This window comes from Psittacula echo, assembly GCF_963264785.1.
Source record: "Psittacula echo genome assembly, chromosome: 2".
NCBI lineage: Eukaryota > Metazoa > Chordata > Aves > Psittaciformes > Psittacidae > Psittacula > Psittacula echo.
The window spans coordinates 57,639,069-57,660,825 of NC_137737.1; the positions used below are offsets into that span (position 1 = coordinate 57,639,069).

Here is a 21,757-nt window from a genome sequence, read left to right on the forward strand (position 1 = left end):
ATACCCTTCAACTGGTATTAAAGACATCCTGGTCTTCCTACCCTTTGCTATAAAGACTGTACTATATATTTCTAGCTACTTGGCAGGTATAGATTGTGCTGAGCCATTTCACAATCCTTAGTGCACAACCATAAGTGCTGAGCACTTGACAGTGGATGCTGACCACTTGTTGTAGTGAAGGAAACATGGGATTCTTGGGCTAGAAGTGAGCTGGAGGTGGTCTGCTTACAGCAGGCTCAGCACCAGCTAATCTCTTTCTCATAGCTGTGTGTCTGGACCACCGTAAAACCTCCAGTTGTGAGCTCAGAGAGTCTCCTCTGGGAGATGTGGGCTGCAGATCCTGGGGGAGAGCTGAATGCTGGTGGACTCCCTGGAAGAAGGGGGTGAAATCTCTAATCCTGAACGTCAGAGGGTCAGAAAAATGATGGAGACGGCTCTTTCTAGCATCAAGGAAATGTCCTGGGAGCCTACCTCAGCAGTCTGTCACACATGAGGAGTCTGCAAAATGCCCACTCTGTCTCATAGAAAGTCTTTCCTGCAGCAAGGGAGTGACCTGCGCTTTCCAGGTGACTTCTACATGGGTAAGATACAGCAGTTCGATTGTCAGGAGTGCTTGGAGAGCTTCAGCCAGTGGCTGGCCTGGCAGCGGTGGCTGGAAGGGGGACGAGGCTTTGGGACAAGCCTGCTGATGCTTCCCTCTACTCCACCTTTGCTTTGTCACTCTTCTCCTCCTTGATGGCCAGGACGCGCTCATGCTCTTTGATCAGCTGCACTCCACAGTATGTGATGAACCAGATGGACAAGGTGCTGACAGGGAAACCTAGAAGACGTAGGGAGACACGGTCATCTTGGTGTGGCTGCTTGCCTAACAAGGCCAGCTCTTCTATCCAACAGTGCTGCATCTCAGGTGGGTTTAGGAGGTCCTACAAGTTCATGATGGCTAATGACATTTTCAATTGTGGATCCAACCCTACAGCTTCACCGAGAGAAGAGACAAAACCCCAGGATCAGAGTTTAGATGAAGCTGTGCCTGACCCCACCAAAGCATCATGGACTGCAGCTAATGTGGGAATATGCTTGGAGTGCCTTTGAGAGCTGTCTTACTCCCAAAACTCCTTATGCTCCCCAGGTTTAGTCTTGGTTGACTTTCTGCCTATTCAATCTGCCCATGTCCATCGTTGTTCAGCACTGTGACCTTCTAGAAGTTTTAGGCCCCACTGATGCTGAAGATCAACCTCAGCCTTGTTCTTTACCCAGTGGGGACACAATGTACACCTAGGAAAACACATGTTTTTGTTACCTACGTAAGTGACTGAGAGCTGGGAGCTCTTCCCTTTACTCATGAAGGATCTGATGGCATTTGTAATCACAAATCTGGTATCCACAGCAGAGAGGAGACACAGGCTTTGTACCTGCTAAAACAGGACCTCTGAAATGAATAATGCAACCAGCAAAAGCCAGCTAGCTCAGCGGGCAGGCACTTCTGGCACACTGAGCCCAGAGTGTCACATTATCTGTTTCCTATGCCAGCCCGATCCCAGAGAGGGCTGGAGGACATGGGCTCCTGATGGCTATTTATACCCTGGGGTGCTCAATAAGACTTCAAAATGGTGCCACCATCCACTGATTAGAAATGTACATATTTGCTATACATTTATAATGTACTGCAACATAAGGATTTGTACCTGTCAGCTTCAGGTTGACGCAGGAGTAACTGCTAAAGAAAAAGGAGGTGAGGCAGGACAAGTAAATCACTTTCTCCAGTAAGGAGACCATTTAATTACCAGGGACTCAGCTCACGTTGGTGGGGTGAATTTCACCTTTGCATTGCTGTAAGGAGTCTAAATCACAGCGTCAGGCTGTGCTAGGAGCTGTACAAGCACACCTGAAAAGCAGCTTGTGCCCCAGAAAGCTCACATGAGAAGGGTGGGAGCTAACAAACCACTGCCTGCACCTTTTCCATAAGAAGGAGGCACACTGGGAGCAGCCACACAACAACCCAATGGCCAGGCCACTTTGTATCCAAAAGGACTCGGAAGTCCCAGTCCTCAGCCCCCTACCAGAATCCCCCCATCAAGACGAGGGTCCCTCAGTGGGGAAGGCTGGTAGCAACTTACCTGTCTGTAGGAGTCTCTTGGTCACCAGCAGTGCAAACTCCAGGCTGTTGAGGGCTAGGATGTTGAAGAGGATGATGGCCCAGAAATTCACAGCCGCAAAAACTGCCCTAATCCGCCGAGACATGGCCGCTGACATTTTGGCCTGTGGAAGGAACAGGAACAGACAGCGAGGAAAAATGGGGTTGTAAGGATAACGGAAGCACTGGTCCAACTCCTGCCAAACTCCAGCTGGGATCTCAGAGGGGTAGGCAGAAATTAGAGCAGCCTTTAGTGTCGTTGGGATGACGAAACGTGCAGAAAAGGTAAAACTTGTGCTCTGCTGCTGGGCTCATATTGGGACTCTCGACTGGTGTTTCAAGGTCCCTTGGGTAGGGGCAAGATGTTATACATGGTTTCATGTTAATGGTAAAGGTTGAGTACTGCTTTCTTCATCTGTTGCCTGGGGTAAGCCATTCCTCAAGGCAGATGGATGCTCTTTTACACCAGAGTTATTATTAGCCCTATGTGCATATCACTCCCTGCTCCCATTAGAAATTGTTTCTTAGGACTTAAAAAAACCCCAACAAGCTGAAAACCCAGTTACAGCAGCAGAGTGAAATTGTCACTGACATATAATCCTCGGGAGCAGCTGCTGTGAGTGGGGCAGGGAAGCGGTTTATAGCAGTCTTCAAAGAGCACAATGAATCCCCAGGCCACTTAGTGCTGAGAATTGCGGTGCCACAGGGAAGGAGATTTCACTGCCTGTGAGTGCTATAATCTGATTAGAAGTTCAGCGAGGGGAGCAAACAGGAGGACTCCTCTCCAAAGTTTTTGTTCAAAGAGGTCTTTACTGAGCTGGTTTAGGACCTCCAGACTTTAGGCTGGGCAAAACAAATAAGCAACATAATTGTTTCCAGGATGGAGTTTCCTAAGTTTTATTTCCAACATATCCCCGAGGTACCTTGGTCCCAGAGGCAGGGGACTAAGTTTTGGAGTGGCTGGAAAATGATTCAATCTACTACCTAAAAGTTTGCTTTTATCAGAAATCAGATCAAAACATCAAAGCCACTCAGGATATCAAGATGTATTGCAGAACAAGAACAAGTTATTTTTAAATGGAAATGTATAAATACTTCACCAGGGACAGACCTCAGATTGTGTGTACATCTGTGGTACGCTGAGACTTGTTGGGGTTGCACTTCTGGTTCTCTCGGACCTCCATTTTCCCTCTGAAAACTCCACACCCAGCCTAAATGTCGTATGGGCAGCTGGGAATTTGTTCTGGGTGGGTGACGCAGTGCATAAAATGAAGGGATACAGAGCACCAGGACTGTGTTCCCCTCGGCCAGTTAAACAGCTGATTGTAAGGATGCTAAAGGCCACAGGAAAAAGCTTCAGGTCTCCACACAGGAGGCCTGGACATGGAGCTGCATAGCTTCATCAGTGATGTTGCTCTTCAGTCTCAGCTGAAAACGGATCTAACTTGTACGGCAAAGTTATATCTCCCTACAGTCATGGATGTTTTCCAGCTCTAGAGTTTGGTCCCAGACCCATTGACTTTTCCCCATCCACTTGCAGCCCAGCTCCTCACCTCCAGTTTGGCAAAGGGTGCCTGCTGGAAGAACTTCTGCACCCAAAGCTCGAAGTTGAGGCCAAAGCAGTTGAAGACAGACCAGATGTAAACGATCTCACACGGTCCTAGCCACAAGGTGGTGACTGCGAAGGTAGCGACAGAGGCCACAAGCTCCTTAATGATGTTGTCATGGTTCTCTCCAATGTGATCATACACGTACCTAATGGCCAAGGAAAGTGGTTAGTGCTCCCTGTAGCCAGTGATACAGCTCAGGCCATCCTTGGATACCATGATATGGGAGACCCAGGATATGGGAGACCTGGGCTCAATTCCCTTTTCCTCTTGGTGGAATATAAACCTAACTCTTCCTCCCTTGAGGGAATGCTAAACCCACCAGACTTAAAGGGATCTCTGGACTGGACTGTCTTATTCTTAACTTTGGTAGCGGGCTGTGGCTCTTTGTAGTGATTAATTAAAGGGTCTAAGGGATAAACAGACCAAATATGACTTCATGCCATAGTGGGATTCATTCACAAGAGAAGACACCTCAGCATTGGGACGAACAGCATTTAATGCTTCATTGCTATGCGAGGAAAGAGAAGACTCTGAACCAGACTAAGGATGGTCAACACTTACTTGCATAGCCAGTCATTAATCCCTCTGTCAAAATGCCTAAAATGTAGATGATAAAAAGTATGTTAAAACACACAGTGTAATGAACTACACCTTTTCACACAGCAGTCAGCCAAAGAAGGTACACAATCCCCTGGCAAGGTACTTGTTCATAACAATTCCCCATGCTTCTTCCTGAACAGGTCGTGCTGTTTATGTGGTGATAACCTCTCTTCTTATCTATTGCTTCCAGCCCAAGAATATTTCCCTGGTCTATGGCCAGGTCTAGGGTATAGGCTCAGTATTCAATGTAGATAGTCTCCACCTCACAAGCCAGATCCTCAAAATCCCAGCCCAGGTGTCCTCCCCTCCATGCATGTTTCATTCAGGTCAAACATGCCATCTCTCTTCATGAGATGCATGTGGGGTACTCACGTTTCTGCAAAGACATAGAGCATGGTGATGCATTTTGGAGGCTGGGGTGGGTCCAAATGGTCCAGTCTGGCAATGGTGTTGATCACCCCAAACATGACGGCAGCTTTCACCCAGTCATACACCAAATTGGAGTAGGCCAGGCCAGCTGGAGCAAAAATAGGAGTCAAACGAGACTGTCTTGGGGAGGAGCCTGACACTGGAAGACAAACCCTGTGGGAACAAACACTAAAGATTTCTAATTCCTGTTGCTGCACTTTGCTTGCTGTGTCCTGCTTCTTCCCTGCCACCCTCCAAGAAGAGTCCACCTTCTGTACAACCCTCCATTAAGAGGCTGAAGACAGCAGCTACAACCCTCCTGAGCTGCTCTCTGTACAACCTACACACAGGGGCTATTTCAGTGCCTCACAAACACCTATAATAGGTGGCCACCTGAGAAGGCATCTGAGATACTAGATGTGCCCCTTACAACAACAGCATGCGGTTGATTTTTCAGAGGTGCTGAACTCCCAGCCCAGAACAAATGCAATGGGAAAGGCTTGGTGCTCAGCCTCTTAAACCCACAGCTAAACGATTTACATTGGGACCTTGTGAGAATATCAGACCAATACCATCTCCTTTCCGCGACACTGCCTGACCCCAGCTCTGTGCATTATCAACAGGAAGAAGAGGGGCTTTTGTCAAACCTGTCCAGCATAGGCATTGCCAAAGCCTCTCAGTAAGGACGGCTGGAGATCAGAATCACCACTGCCCTGAAGCTAAGTACATGAGTAAATGTGTCCAAGCATAGCCACTCACCCAAGGACCAGTCCGAGAGGCGGTTCATGAACTTCAGGTCAGAAGGGAGAGTGAGGATGTAGAAGAAGTGGAAGAAGATGTCCACAGCAATGATGGCCCCAGCGTGGATGAGGGCATGGACCCGGATATTCCTCATCTCGTCGTCTTTGCGTCTTAGCTCTCGGTTGCTCACCTGTCCAGGATGGCAAACCGGTAAAGGGCTGAGATGAGATACAGGCAGATTGATTGAGATGAGATACCCTTCTAGCAAAGGCTGTTCCCATTGTTGGGATTTACAGCAGAGCAGGCACATGGTGTGACACCACAGTGACAGGTCTGGCTGTACCTAAGGAACCCCAGTTGGGGTGAAAACCATACCAACCAGGGAGCTGGGGTTTACGCTTGTTCTGCAGGGACATGTTCAGAAAGTCAAGTTTGCTCAAGGGGGCGTCATGCACAGGTCACTAAAGGGGGGCAAATGCCCATACCCATCACATCTACAGAATGCCACAGATTGAGGGAAGGACATGGAATCATAGAATGGTTTGGGTGGAAGGGACTTTAAAGCTCATCCAGTTCCAACCCCCTGCCATGGGCAGGGACACCTTCCACTAGACCAGGTTGCCCCAAGCCCTGTCTAACCTGGCCTTGAACACTGCCAGGGATGGGGCAGCCTCAGTTTCTCTGGGCAACCTGTGCCAGGGCCTCACCACCCTCACAGGGAAGAACTTCTTTCTAATATAAGAATAGTGAAGAATTTTTTCCTAATATCCAATCTAAATCTCCCTTCTGTCAGTTTAAATCCATCCCTCCTTGTCCTATCACTACAAGCTCTTGTAAACAGTGCCTTGCCCAGGAAAGGTTGGGAACAGGACAGGAATCACACTTTTAGGTCTGTCAGGGCCAGGTGTATATTTTTTGGCCAGGATCATTTGGGAGGAGGAGAATGACTGATGGTCTCTAGAACTTCTGCTGCAGACACTTGCTGGAAATGAGAGGGGAGCTGCTTGAGAGGCCATCCTGAATAAGTTAGAACCTAATCCATGGGGATTTCATCTCTGCTGTGTCTTGTACAAACAGGGGGCCGGGCTTTGCCTCCCAGAGCTGTCATGTCTCTGGCTGTTGTAACATAATCACCATCCAAGCAAGCTTTCAGGATTACACTGGACAGATTGATGTCCTCACTTCCCCGCATCGCCGTAAAAATTGCTGCTGTATTCAAAATCCTCTTATGTTTATTACTTTCCCTTTATTCCCTGCGAGAGGTGGGAGCTCCCCCAGCATAATCCACAGGCTGCTGCACCAGCCCCGTCATCAAATCCAGATGATTTCTGCGCATTAAAGCCTTTGCCAGATTTAGAATCATAGAATCATAGAATAGTTAAGGTTGGAAAGGACCTTGAGATCATCTAGTTCCAACCCCCCTGCCATGGGCAGGGACACCCCACACTAAACCATGCCACCCAAGGCCTCATCCAACCTGGCCTTGAACACCGCCAAGGATGGAGCATTCACAACCTCCCTGGGCAACCCATTCCAGTGCCTCACCACCCTCTCAGTAAAGAATTTCTTCCTTATATCCAATCTAAACTTCCCCTGTGTAAGTTTGAACCCGTTACCCCTTGTCCTGTCACTACAGTCCCTGATGAAGAGTCCCTCCCCAGCATCCGTGTAGGCCCCCTTCAGATACTGGAAGGCTGCTATGAGGTCTCCATACAGTCTTCCTTTCTCCAGGCTGAACAGCCCCAACTTTCTCAGCCTCTCTTCATACAGGAGGAGGTGCTCCAGCCCCTGATCATCCTCGTGGCCTCCTCTGGACTTGTTCCAACAGTTCCATGTCCTTTTTATGTTGAGGACACCAGAACTGCACACAATACTCCAAGGGAGGTTTCACGAGAGCAGAGGGGCAGGATCACCTCATTTGACCTGCTGGTCACTCTCCTTTTGATGCAGCCCAGGATATGGTTGGCTTTCTGGGCTGCGAGCACACACTGAAGCCGGCTCATGTTCATTTTCTCATCGACCAACACCCCCAAGTCCTTCTCCGCAGGGCTGCTCTGAATCTCTTCTTTTGCCCAACCTTTCTTTCATGTCTGTTATATGCCAAGTTCTTCAAGGGTGCAAAGAGGCCACTGGACCCTGAGCTGGAAGAGTGTGTGGGAGGACACAGAGACCCCTTTCATAGAAACATTTAGAGAAGAACATTTGGAGAAGACCTTTAAGATCACCAAGTCCAGCACTGCCAAGTCCACCCCTAAACCATGTCCCCAAGCACCACATCTACAGGTCTCTTCAAAATTTATTTGTATTATTTATTATTTGTTTGTATTTATTTGTGTACCTCAGGAATGGTGGCTCAAGCACTTCCCTGGGCAGCCCGTTCCACTGCTTGACATCCCTTTCAGTGAAGAAATATTTCCTAATATCTAATCTAAACCTCCCCTGGTGCAGCTTGAGGCCATTTCCTCTCACCCTTATGTCTGAGTGTGGTGGTATCATTCCCTTGTGGTCAGGGCTGGGTTCCTCACACTTCCAGCCCTACAGAAGTGAATTTGTTCCCTTGATCCTGGTAAGGAAGATGTTTTTCAGCTTACATGGGGTTGACCAATCCCCGGAATAGGTGAGGTCCCATCACACACAGAGGTGCAAGGGCTCCGCCATGATGTAGCACCAGTAGGAGCCAAATATACAGATGTGTTTCCTAACCGGGCCTCACACCCCACGCTGGGGAAGGGATTCCATCTGCCTGTTCCAATTATTCCTGCTGTGCAGTATGGAATTCACCTCTGCGATGAGCGGCAGCTCTTGCAGAGCAGGGGAGCATTTAGCCAGGAGATGGCAGTAGTGGCCAGGCCAAGACAGGACCCGTGGCCTGGGCATGGAAAAGGTGCTGGGACTTCTTGTGCCTTTGGGGTAAGTGTTCTAAGCAGCATAGAGGGGAGTTGCTCATTAAGTATCCGTAGATATCCTGGTCTGGGGCTGCGGAAAGAGTAGGGCGTTGGAACTACATGATCTTTAAGGTCACTTCCATCCCAAGCCATTCTATGATGCTGTAAATAACACCCCTTCCAGATCAAGCCTTGTAGGAACGGTGGAGTTCATATACTGGAGACATGACAGTTTAATGACCTGATTTACAGACACCTGACTGCAGTGTTAGGAGAAGCCAGCACTGCTCATTTCATAGAAAAGGCTGATGACAAAGGGGGAAAGAAGAGGAACATGGGGTGAGGAGGGCACCTAGAAAAGTAAAGCCTTAGGATGGAAAAGACCCCACCAGCAGCCTGGCCATCCCTGGTGCTTGTCTGCTGAGAATGGTCTGATGGCTGCTGACTCAGTGCAGCACAAGCATTGCATATGGGGCACACCAGAGATGATCTTAAGATCTTCAGGGTCAAATTCTCTAAAAGTCCTTTCAAATAGATCCTATAAGACCCAATGGATCCTATTCCTTCCAATATGCAGCACAAGGTTATTCACTCCCCAGGTGATGCAGCAGCAAGGAGCAGGACTCAGATGAGGGCTCACCCTGCTCACTGGAAGAAACAAGACCAGTGCAGACCCTTTCTTAGGCAACCAGTACCAGCCCAGCACTAGGGAGAAGGTGCTGAGCTAGGTGGGTCTTCAGTCTCCTCCTCACCAGAGAGGCTTTGGGCTATTATTTCTTCTGAATTCACAAATGTTCTTCCAGAATGCTCTTGCAATCAAAGGTCAATTTGGGTCCAAAACCTCAATGTAGCTGTTCTTATTTGAAAGGAAACAGAGGGGTGGTGGCAGTTGTTCCCAGCACCATTGCTGACCACGAGGTCCTTTCCTCAGCAAGCAGTACCAGTCTGCTTTGATGGCCAAGGTTGATCATTGGTGTAAAAGGATGTTGAGATGGAAAAAGAGAGGAGGGACAGAGCACTGCTGCTTTTCATGATCTTTGGCTGTGAAACAGCTCCAGAGGTCGACTGGTCCCAGCCCAGGCTCATGTTTTCTGGTACTGTTTGGAGTCTGCTCTTCACAAAGCTCCCCTGGTTTTGTGTGATACAGGCAAAGACTTGGGGCACCAGAGTATTTCATGGAGATCAGAGGAAGCCCCTGGTTGCTTCTTCATTTATTTCTATTTGCAATCTTATTTATTTCTAGAGAAATAACTTCATCTGAAGACACAGAGACCATCCCCAGGAGTGCAGGGTGGTCACTTCTCGGGCAAGCCAGCTGGATGGAAGCATAAGACTGCCCTTGCTGTTCCAGCCATCAGCATGCAGAGGCCCTGCAGATGGGCACCACATGTCTGGCTCTCACCATGGCCTCCCAGCACAGCACAGTACAGTGGGGCAGCTGGTGTGGCAGCACTTGGAAACTGAGGCACCAAGCAGTGCGCGTGCCCAGAGAACAAGGACATGATCTGAGCCTTCCCCTCCTCACCCCAGCATGATGCTTTCACCACAGCAATGCCTTCCCTTCTGAACTGATCAGTGGCAATGTCCCAAAAGGGAAGGTTAAAACCCTATCAGTTTATGTCCCTACCCGCAAAAATCACAGCATCATTGTGCAGCCGAGACTATGGCCACAGGCTGTAGGTGACCATGAGAAACTCTACGCCCGTTTGCACCTTCACTGTGGCAAAAAGTGGGGTTTTGTAGGCATTAAACCCAAGCAAACCAATGCAGGGAAAGGCTTATTGAGGAGGACTCACCTGGGCAAGGAACTGGTCAAACGTCATGACAGGCCCAAAGAAGAAGAATGGGAGGTAGAAGTTGTACTTGAGGAGATCAAATATGGAGTAGATGCCCTCTTTCTTCTCAGCGCTCTCAAGTGCAAAGCTCATGCAGCGCATGATGGTGAACCCACTTCCTCCATAGAAAAGAACATCTTGAAGATCAAAAGCTCCCGTTACAAACCCGCTCTGGATGAGAAATTAAGAGTTACCACCAGGAACATGGTGTCACTTCTGTGTGCCCTCCCTTTGTGGAGGTTGTCATTCCTGGGACACCACATAAAGCCTCTGATTATGCTCTGACCCAATTGTCCCAGGAGCTAGTGAGCCTTGCTCTTGGAAAGAGAAAACTAGGGCTTGATTTCCCAGCTGGTTCCTGCATCCTGGAGGAGATCCTCTTGGCCATGTCTTTACCAAGCAGCTGTGGGTCACAGAGGCTTTATTCTGGGGTGGGAGCATTTACCCTGTCACAGGGGCATAACCCTCCCCAGGGAGTGAAGAAAAGCCAGCACAAGCCTGATGCAGGGACACACACGTATTTCAGGAGCTAAGCAGCTGGCAGGGAGGGATGGCACTGTCCTTCCAAGGAACTGAATAGCTTTACGAGATCCTTCCTGGGCTCCTCTCCACCCACCAGTAAGAGATCATCTTAACTGAGCAGAGGTCTAAGAGACAGGCATGGACCCATCCCAGCACTGTGTTACAGATGGGGAAGCTCAAGCACAGAGCGGAAACACATCTGGCATGGCTGACAAGCTCCTGACTGAGCAGCAAGGACTCAGGTGGAGCTCTGATGTACCATGAGAAGTGGCCATGTTTGGGGGTGCCCCAGGAGCCCGCCTTGGAAACAAACCCAATGAGACAGACCCAAGTGGGCTGGACATGAGGCAGACAGATGGCCCAAGACAGCACCTACCTGCCACGAGCTAAACGGCTCCATCTTGAAGGAAGCAAGACAGCAGAGCCCAGCTGCGTAGCAGAGCCACTTCTGCTTGGCCAGTGCAACGGAGTACAGGACAAGGCAGTGGGAGAGGATGATCATCAGGTAGACAGGGCCCATACTGCTCAGCACGGCCAAGAACCCGTACAGCATGTACACCACAGCCCGGTGCTGAAAGAAGAATCACAGAATGGTTTGGGTTGGAAGGAACCTTAAAGCTCCTCCAGTTCCAACCCCCTGCCACGGGCAGGGACACCTTCCACTAGACCAGGTTGCTCCAAGCCCCGTCCAACCTGGCCTTGAACACTGCCAGGGATGGGGCAGCCACAGCTTCTCTGGGCAACCTGTGCCAGGGCCTCACCACCCTCACAGGGAAGAGCTTCTTCCTCATTTCCCATCTCCATCTCCCCTCTGTCAGTTTAAAGCCATTCCGCCTTGTCCTGTCCCTATCCGCCTTTATCAAAAGCCCCTCTCCAGCTTTCTTGTTGTCCCCTTTAGGCACTGGAAGCTACTGTAAGGTCTCCCTGGAGCCTTCTCTTCTCCAGGCTGAACAAGCCCAGCTCTCTCAGCCTGTCTCCATAGCAGAGGTGCTCCAATCCCTGCAGCATCTTCGTGTCCTCTTCTGGGCTCACTCCAACAGCTCCATGTCCTTCTTATGCTAGGGGCTCAGAGCCGGACACAGGACTGTGTGTGTCAGGGGGGATCTCACAAGAGCAGTCCTAACCCATGGTCAGTTTGGTGAAAACCCAACTCTTCTCTCCCTATACTAGAACATCACAGAACATCCCTCGAATCCTCTCCACAGTTTCCAGGTCACCCTGGTGCTTTCAAATCCATCCCACCACATCCTTGGCTCACCTGTGGCACCGTCATGGAGCAGATCTTTCCAAAGAGGACATGTCCTGAGAGGGCAAAGAGGATGACGTTCCTGAATGAGGTGAACCACATCACCCACTCGAAATCGGCCACATCCTGTGGGAGCAGGACCAGTACCTTACTGTCCCCAGCCCTTGCACCCCTGCCCCAACACCCAGCTGGAAGGGAAACCACACAACTTTCAAAGCCTGTTCTTCCCATTTTCCACCCAAGGGCTCCCAAGCACTTTAGCTTGGTCATAAACCCCCAGGAGATGTGAAGTGCCTCATCTTGGTGGATACAAAGGACAGCATCCATGGTGCTGCAGGGCTGATATATTCCTGACAAAGCATGTCAGCATCAGAACAACCAGCTCTGCTTCTGCAGCACTCAGCACTGACCATGTCAGCTGTAGCTACCAAAGACTGAGTCCATCTTCCTCTTACCATCTTCCTGCCGAAGTAGTGCCAGCCCGGTTTTATGCCATCCCGAAAGGCCTTTCTGTTCATGCTGTCTGCAAAAGAATCAGAGTTATGGGGAGAGAAAGCTCTGGGAAGTGGGGCCTGGGTTTCAGCAAGGCAAGGAGCCTTCCTCACCGTGACGATGAGCCATCAGGGCTCAAACACTGCATCCCAAAAGTGCCTAACTCTCATGGAGAACCATAGGAGTCGGGCTCCTCAACTGTTTCTGCAAGACTTCGCAGCAAAGCGTTTTTGCAGTGCAGATCCCAGGGACTCCCATCTAATCCGTGAAATCTTCAGGTTCTTTTGGGCTTCCACACAAAAGACTTGTGAACCAGCCTTTTACAGGCAGGGTGACTGCCTGCTCTGGGCACTGGCTGGAGAGCTATGAAGTGCCACAGCCTCTAGCCCTGAGCCATGGAAATGGGGACAAGGGGGGAAAGCAGGCAAAAAGGCAAAAGTCCTTTCTGAACCTTGCGAAGGATTCCCAAGCTGTTCTCTGCCCAGACTAAAGCCAGGGATCTGCTGCTGGTATTAATAGCTGTAAAAGCAGCCACTGTACACCCATCCTCCCTCCCAGGCCCCCCTCAGGGGGGATGCAATGGGGAGCCATTACCTCTGGATGCTTGGAAGATCTCACTACTACTGTACACCACAGCACACGTCACAGTGAGAGCATAAAAGCCCAGTTCGTAGTTGGGAAGCATCGCTTTAACCCCCATGGCAGCAGGTTACTGCCCCAGCTGATGCAGGGGATCCAGACCTAGGAAAGGGAAGAAAACCAGGGGTGAGAGCTCCACCTGCCCTCCTACCCCTCAAACACCAAGAATTGCTGCTGGTCCTTAGCAGCTCTGCTTTGAGGGGCTTCCTTGAAGAGTGGTAGCTGAAGGAAGATGGTAGTACCTGGGGCTGAAGGCTCGGTGCAGGGATAGCGGTTGCTGCTGAGTGCTGCTGCAAAATCCACCCAAGAGCCAGGATGTGGGAACAGCTCAGCTAGGTGATCCTGATAAAAGGCTCCCCCCAGCAAAGCGCATCCATCCCAATGTTCAGAGATGCTCCAGGATGCCACGCACCCAGGATGAGGGTCCTCCAGCACATTTCTGGCGTCCCCCCCTAATTCCTAACCGCGCCTTTAGAGGAGATCCAGGATAGAGCATAAGGACACTCCAGCTGGAAAGAACATGATGAGATGCCCCTGCTCCTTTACCCCGCGCTGCTGCTCACCTTTTAGCTGGTGTTCTGCCCAGCCCCAGGCTCTTGGGGCCTTTAGGAGCCCCCCGGGCCCAAACTGCTTCCAGCCACCAACCTCGCACCCCCATCAACCGCTCTGCGGCACCCATCCCCGCAATTAGCCAGGGCTAATTACTTCCCCGGCGCTAATTAACCTCAAGTAATTAACGTGCTTCTCAGCCCGACCCGAGCTCGCAGAGCTCCGACTGCTGCGGAATACAGTGCCTGGGGCACTGGCCCCCATCCGTGACATCTCCCCCCACCCCACTGCAGCGCGGTGCGTTTTGGGGGGAGAAAGGGGTGGAATTCTGCTTAGAAGCAGCAGTAAAAGGCGACCCGGTCACCTTCTGCTTTTGCATCTGCCTCGCGGAGCTTGTGCTGAGGATGCTTATTTAAACGATTTTTTTTTTTTTTTTTTTTTCGTTAATTATTGTTATTTTTTTTTTTAATTTATTTTCTTTCGATCACTGAGTTTTTTAAGAGCTTTGGGGCGGTCTTTAGCAGTAACCCCATCCTCCCCAGTGCTGGAGGGAACGCTTAGTCCTGGTGAGGCGGGGGTTGTCCTGGTGCCGCTGCGCCGCGGTGCCCTGCGACAGGGGGGCAATCGCAGAGGTGGCTTTAAAAAGCTTTTTTAGTTCATTTCCAAGCTTTTCCAAGTTGGATTTTTTTGGGATGGAGTGAGGGGCAAGGCCATCCCTCAACTGAGCCTGCCAAGGGGCAGCTACCGGCCCTCGGCTGCCGCTGAGGACCCTGCGGTGGGTCAGGGGTGCTGGGCGGGGAGGACCCTCAGACAGTTTTAACTCCCAATGGCTCCCGGGCTGCTGAGTCAGGTGCCGGGGGTGCCAAGGGCAGCCTCCCCACCCAGCTCCGAGCTGTGGCGGGACTGCAGCATCCTTATCCCTCCGCTCCCTTCCGCCGCCCCGGGACCCCGGCCGGGCGGTGGGCACAAGGCAGAGGTGATCAAAACCCCCGGAGCTACGGGAACAGCGTGTCAGCACTTCGGCATCCCCCCCCACCCCCCCGCTTCAGTCCGGCACCGCTCCCCGCTACTGACCTTGAGCCCCGGGGTCGCAGGAGGAGGAGGCGGCGGAGGGTGCGGGGATCCAGAGTCCGGCACCGCGACGGGGGGCGGGTGGAGGAGGGAAAAGAAAAGGGGGAGGGGGCAAAGGAGGGTTCTGGGGGGCTGTTGGCTTGCCCTACAGCATCTCTCTGCCCGGGTTGGGAGAGTGTCTGACCGGGTGTATTTTGGGGCTGCCGTCCCCCACCTTGCCCCCGGAGGAAGTTTGGCGGGGAGTGGAGCGGAGCAGGCGGGAGGTATTTTTATTTTAGAGCAGCACTGCAGAGGGGGGCTGGTTCAGGAGCTGTCTGTCACCGCAGCTGCCGGAGAGGACCCGTCCTGCTGCCAAAGCGCACCCGGGCCAGGGAGCACGGCCCGGGGCTGGCAAGGGGAGCCCCAGCGTCCGGGAGACATCCCGCAGGGAGCAGGCTCCCTCCCGGGGGTGTTTTGGTGCCCTGCTTTGAGCTCTGCAAGGGAGGAGGAAGCCTCCATCGCCTTGGATTACAGGGGAGGCAAATATCATTGCATGGCAAAGGGGAAACTGAGGCACGGAGCCAAAAGGCATAATTCCTCCCTGGCTCAGGTGGTGCTTAAATCAGCACGGGGCTCAGAGGTTGCCGCACTTCTATAAACCAACTTTGGGGGCCATTAGAATCCCAGAATGGTTTGGATTAGAAGAGACCTTAAAGCTCATCCAGTTCCAGCCCCCCTGCCACAGGCAGGGACACCTTCCACTAGACCAGGTTTCTCCAAGCCCCGTCCAACCTGGCCTTGAGCACTGCCAGGGATGGGGCAGCCACAGCTTCTCTGGGCAACCTGTGCCAGGGCCTCACCACCCTCACAGGGAAGAACTTCGTCCTCAGATCTCATCTAAATCTCCCCTCTGACAGTTTAAACCCATTACTTTTTGTCTTATCCCTTCCTGTCCTTGCAAAAAGTCACTCTCCAAGTCTTTTCTTTGATGATAGCAGTGGAATTAGAGGCAGCCATCAATTCTGAGCCCTCTGCAGCCATTATCTCTTGTAGAGGCTTTGATCACACTCTTCCCCGGTGCTCTCAGCCTGTCTCCATACCAGAGATGCTCCATCCCTTGGAGTATTTTTGTGGATTCTCAGCTTTTGGCATCTGAAACCAAAAAGAGATAGGAAGGGGCTGCATTGGGTTGTGGCCTCTGTTATTTCAGGATGAGCAAATACAGGTCAGCCAAGTTATTAAAATCAATGTAACATCAGTCCCATCCCTGTGTCCTGTGGGAAGCAATTTCTACCAAAGCCCTGAGAGATCTGGGGAGAGCTGCCACCCTCAAGCATCTTCTGGGCTGCCTGTAGGGTCAAACGAGAGAAATAACATCCCTGGCTTTTATAAATACCTCTGTGGGTTTGTCTGCTTTGGGGTGAAAGAAGTCATATTCTGGGCTCTGGAGAGAGGATCCCCAAGATAGGCACCCAAGACGGCACTGGCCATGAATAAAAAGGCTTTTTGGAAGCATTTTTAACTTGGTGTGCATACAGAGACCCTTGGCACTAAATGGCCAATACTTTCAGCACTCAATGAGCCATTTTAAATTGCAGCAGCTGGGCAGGATTTGGCCGCCTGCCCCTCGGATGCCCCCGAGCCTTGGTCCTGCTGCAGCAGCTCTTAGAACTTCATCTCTTTAGACCTTGGCATAATTGAGTGGGTGCTTACAGGCAAAGTAATTAAGCGATCAGTGCAGATAAGTGCAGCAACACAATTCATCACGCTCTGTGTGCCTGTGGAGAGCAGGGGTTTACCGCCAGTCATGGCCGTAAGTCAGAGAGCCTCTGCAGGAGGGAAGGCTGAGGCTCTGCCCCCACCAGCGGGTGCAGATGGACGTGGACTTGCTTGATGGCAGGGTGGTACAGGAAGGCAACAAGCAAAGGGGCACAGGGGAACCAACAGCTCACGCCCCAGGATCCCAACCAGTGTTGGAAGCTCAGCGTGTTGGAAGCCTGAGGAGATGGGGATCTCACTTTTGGGATGCTGAGAGGCTCCAGGGAGCAGGTTCCAGCTCCATTGTGCTGCTCTCCCTGAGCATCAGCATCCCAAGTTTCAGGATAATGATAGATTTTTATTTTCTTTCTTTTAAATTCCCGTGTAATTTGTGATCTTGTTGGATTGAAAGAACAACACAAGTGGAGAGCTGGGTACCAGTTTTTCATGAGGCTCCGAGAACTGTGGTGATAAAAGTTATTTAGCTTTGATTTATAGATATTATGAAAAAAATGGGAGAAAAAAAAACCCTCACTCTTGATTTCTAATATAAAAAGATTTATTTTTAATGTGACCAGTGTGCCTGCCTCAGTACGGAGGACACCTCTGTGTTTTATTGCCCCAGTGCCTTATGACAAGGGACTGTTTATGGCTTTGAGCTGCTTTTAATTATAGCTTTTTTTCTAATAGTTGTTGGAAGCTGTGGCACACGAGCTGTGGCCAGACCTTGATGTAGTGTGCTAACCAGCAAGTGGAAGGTGGTGGGGTTCAACAGAAGGTGCTTGGCTCTGTCCCATGGTGATGGAACGGGAGATGTTTTGTGGGGACACCAAAAGAGACTCCTCTTGGTTCCTGTCTTACGCTGCTGTCTCCCTGCACTCTCTGGGGTGAAATAGAAGGAAAAAGGCTTATAATAACCCACAGTTGTTCATTTTTTATACTGCCTTAGGTTGCCCCATCAGGTTCCCTATGCAAAAGTGGCACATGCCAACCCCACAAGGACTTCAGCAGGCTCCTCCATGCTAGCAGGATGGCTCAGGAGAAGGGGATGTGTGCCCCATCCTTCTCTCCATATGTTGATCCATCCAAGGTCACCCCCAGGACCCCTCTCAGCTCCCCGAGGATGGCTCTGCACATCCACCATGACACACCAACCCCATCAAAGGTCCCAGGACCTCCTGCTGCCTTGGGGAAGGACTCTGAAGAAGGCTCCCACCACCTGTCAGGGACAACCGGCATCAGGTCAAAGCCTTCAGCTCCTCTCCTCAACAATCCCCTCCCATTCCTGAAAAAAATGCCCCAATTAGGTCAGCTACGCAGTCGAATGACCTTATCTGTTATCTGCACCCTGCAGATAACCATCCCTGATGACAAACAAGCTGCTCTAAAGCCTAGGACCTCACCCCCTGCGTGCAGATGGGTTTCAGAGCTGTAAGCAGAGACGCATGGGATTGAGGTGGCATTTGTTGAGTGAGACCGCTCTGTCCCATGGGAGCAGTCAGCTCTTGAGCTGGGCTCGGAGGGAGAGGACGAGTGGAGAAACCCAATATCCCTCTTGGCTCAGCCGTGGCTTAATTTAGAGCATGGGGGCCCTGCTGGAGTATTTTTCCATTTCAAGCTGAACCTCATTCCTTTTGTCATGCACAGGGAGAGGGCCCTGTGCCTTGCAGGGCAGTAGCAGCTGCTGGCTGTGGCTGATGGAGAGGTTGGCAAAGCAATTTCCAACTCAGTTCCCCTTTGACACCAACTTCTTTCCCATGTCACCCATGTGAAGAACTGAAATCTGTCTTCTTTCTTCAGAGCACTGGGAAGGGCATGAGCCACCCACAGCCCTGATCTATGTCTCTAAACTGGAGCTGTTAACAGTGAGGCTTCAACCTGCTGGCTGATCCTCCACCACTTGGCCAAGCAGACACCATGTTAGGGAGAGCTCACTTGCGTCAATACTATCTGTATTTAACCATGCTAATGCAACTGAATTCATGTTATGACCAGTTTGGAAAGCTACATTCTCACACTGCCTGCTCTTTGCAGGTAGGCGCCTTGCAACAGGCTGAAAGTAAAATGATGACAATTTGTCAAATACTATTTATTCCAGAGGTTCAGCTGTATCTCTAAAATCAGATGCATCCATCAGGCACTTTATGACTGCTTTGTGGAAGTGCTCTGTCCCTCTTCAGGCTAGAAGACAACCTTGGGCTCGGCCCAAGTGTTTGGAGGTCTCATATTCTTAGCATACATTAGCTAAAAGCTGGCCAAATCTTAAAAAGGAATGCCCATAGCCTCAAATGCTTGCAGCAAAATTAACCTCATGCTGTTCTTCACAGCTTAACTGTATCCACCAGTCTGTGCCAGTGGTGCTGAGCATTATCACCACCAGCCTGTCACCACCATTAGCTACAATGAGAGACTGAAAAAACTCTGAGCTTATCAAAAGCAGCCTGTGACATGACTTTGCACAGGATGAAGGCTGTCCCAGCAAGGAAATGCTGCATATTCACACTGCCTTTATTTAGCAAAGAAAGGCGTAACAATGACTGGCTGCAAATTTCAGCCAGAGAAATTCAAATAAGAATCAAAGTACAGGATTTTAATGGGCTGGTAATTATCCATGAAGCCATCAAATTTCCAAGGAAAGCAGGGAGTTGTGGAGGCTTCAGATCAAGCCCAGCTACATCCCTAAGAGAAATATTGTAGTTCAAACAGCATATCAAGCGTGCTGGAGAGATCCTATGGCTAAGTACCAGTGGCATGGGTTTTCGTAGGCAGTGAGAAAAATATTGTCATTGGTTTTGTTCTCTGAGCGGTGGGTTGGGGTACCTGGGGCTGCTGCTTCTGAGATCTGACAGGATTTCTTACATTCAGCAACAAAATGATATGCACTGCAAGAAAATCAGTCTCATGCCTTGCAAATCTGGGAAGCAGCTGCTGCAAGAATCAGCATGGGGATTAATTCAAAGGCAGGTCACTGTGAAAATGCAGAGGGAATTTATTTCAAAGCTAAGGTGAAAAATGAGAAGACTTGGACAATTTGGCCTGTATGCAAAAACCCTTCCCGACTCTGCGATATGCAACAGATTGCACATTTCCATGAGAAACAGTTGCCTACAGGTACAGGATCTCTAAATAACTTCTTTTATAGTATCTAAACTTCTTCTTTGTCAAGGTGTCCAGAGGTGCCATGTGGGTACGTGTGCGGAAAAAGAAAAAATGATTCTGTGCCCCCCCCAACAAACATATGTTTAAAGAAATGAGTGTTGCAGCATTAGAGAAGAGGTTTGCACCATGTGCTAGCAAGCCATATGTGTTCTGTAACATGTAACACTCCAATTTTCATATCTCTGTTTCATGGGTTGATTCACAGCCATTCTGCTGGAAAATGGTATGAGCTTCACTGCTTCATCACGAGACAGGAGACAAATGCTGACCATGTATTAGAAGGGACAGCAGATTGCCTCTCCTGTACATAGATGAAAATATTATCGATTCACACTTCTATGTAAGTAAAATCAGAATCGCTAGCTGCAAGCTACCAGCCTGAATTTAGCAGCAGCCACCGCATAGCAAAATCTCCACACCTCTGCCACAGCTCAGGCAGCTTTTTAAATGGATCTGCTTGCTACTGCATGTCCTTATCTATCAGAGGTGGGCTGATTGCTTCTGTTAGGTCTGCTCTCTCTACCCCTCACCTTGCAACCATCAGGATGGAGCTGAACAGAAACAAACCACAGCTCTCTTGGACGAGGCTGTGCATGTCTCTCAATCCAGGATTTACAATTCCTTGAGTTGAGAGGATTGTAGGTTGCAAGATGCTTTTTCCTGATGCTATCAGCAAGGTGAGCAGGAGGAATATGGCAATGAACATTTCTGGTCCCACTTTTCATGGCCAGTGCTGGGGGAGCAGAGCAGGTCTTTTAAATACAGGGAGGGCTAACTCTCGGGTGCTGAACTTATCCTCAGCACCCCGAGCTCCTCCATCAGGGACTCTGCAAACTGTTTGAAGAGAGACATCTCTGAACATAAGCAGGAAAAGAAGACACAGGAATGACACCACCCTTGATGCATCTGCAGTAACTCCCGCTCTGCTCTTTTCCACATGCCTCATCTCAATGCAAGCAGAGTCAGGACACAAGCCCCGTGCTAGGGAAGGGAGCTGTGGTTTGGCTGGACACAAATCCACTTTGTGCTAATGGTGGCTGGGGTTAAAATCTGACCAACTTCACGCTCACAAAAAGAGGCTGACAAAGCAAAGCAAAAAAAGAAGAGCTTTCAAGACTTTCCACCAACAAACGAAGCAGCACTATACAAAAATGGCTAGCTCTCCATTTGCTTGTAATCCCCAAGGCTAGCTCTCTGACGGCAGGCTGCATGCTAATGCCTTATTAGCTTGCGCTTGGTGTTCTCACCATGCTGCAGGAGACAAGGACAGAGATGAAAGGGTTTTCAGCATCTCCAGAAGTCCCACCACTACTGCAGTGAGGACCTTTTGTTAGTTTTGTTAGCATCTTTTTAGTGAGAAGACCTGCATAACAGGTGAATGCAGAGTCACAGAAATAGGGAATTCTTAACCTGGATGGCAAATTTCATATGGTATAAACTAATTTAAGGTAGGTCTGACTGACTGCAGGGGTAATCTGCACAGTCTACCTTTTCAGTGGAAACCACTGAGTTTCAGAAAACTCTGCTGCCAATATGTTCAAGCAAAGAAACAGGTTGGAATGGTAAGTGGAGCCTACGTGAAATTCACTTGCAGATATTCACAGGGCAGGCTAAATCTCTCCCTCAGCACTTATGTGCTACAGAAAGCCTCAGACAGACAGGTATCAATGTGCTGATAAAAACAGAACTTGGTTTGCTCCTGGCACAAATTGAAAGGGGGCTGGCACAACTTTTATAGAGCAAATTCCTTCAAGAGCTCATAAAGGCAGCAGCGAATTGAATATTGAGCCCTTTGGATGAAAATTCTGTTGAAACTAGGGAGGTTTTGTCTAAAATCACATTGCAGACCTGCAGCTTCCTAAACTGCATCAACCTATGGCATGTGCAGTTTGAGAGCCAGTTGCTGGTTAGCTAACTCTTAAAGAAAGAACTTGCTGACATGCAAAACCTTCACTCTTTTTGTATTTTATCTCCACTTCTCATCCTCTTCTGCAAATGCTAAAGAAATGACATGATCTGAGGCTGCAAAACCAGACTGCCACTGCATTTCATTACATGGGCACGATGCCTGAGCTCTCTCCCTGCTTTGCAGTCCAAACGACTCTTGAATATCTTGCTTAACTCTTCTC

General features: G+C 50.0%; 1 protein-coding gene across 1 annotated transcript; it reads right to left on the bottom strand.

Moving 5' to 3' along the window:
- Positions 1-698: 698 nt before the first annotated feature.
- Positions 699-13,173, bottom strand: HHATL (hedgehog acyltransferase like; the record flags this gene model as incomplete). Its single annotated transcript, XM_080611463.1, has 11 exons — positions 699-820; positions 2,118-2,259; positions 3,688-3,889; positions 4,306-4,341; positions 4,717-4,861; positions 5,512-5,683; positions 10,175-10,384; positions 11,112-11,306; positions 11,994-12,107; positions 12,437-12,504; positions 13,068-13,173. The coding sequence occupies 11 exons, from the start codon at positions 13,171-13,173 to the stop codon at positions 699-701; spliced, it is 1,512 nt and encodes a 503-aa protein (XP_080467589.1).
- Positions 13,174-21,757: the final 8,584 nt, after the last annotated feature.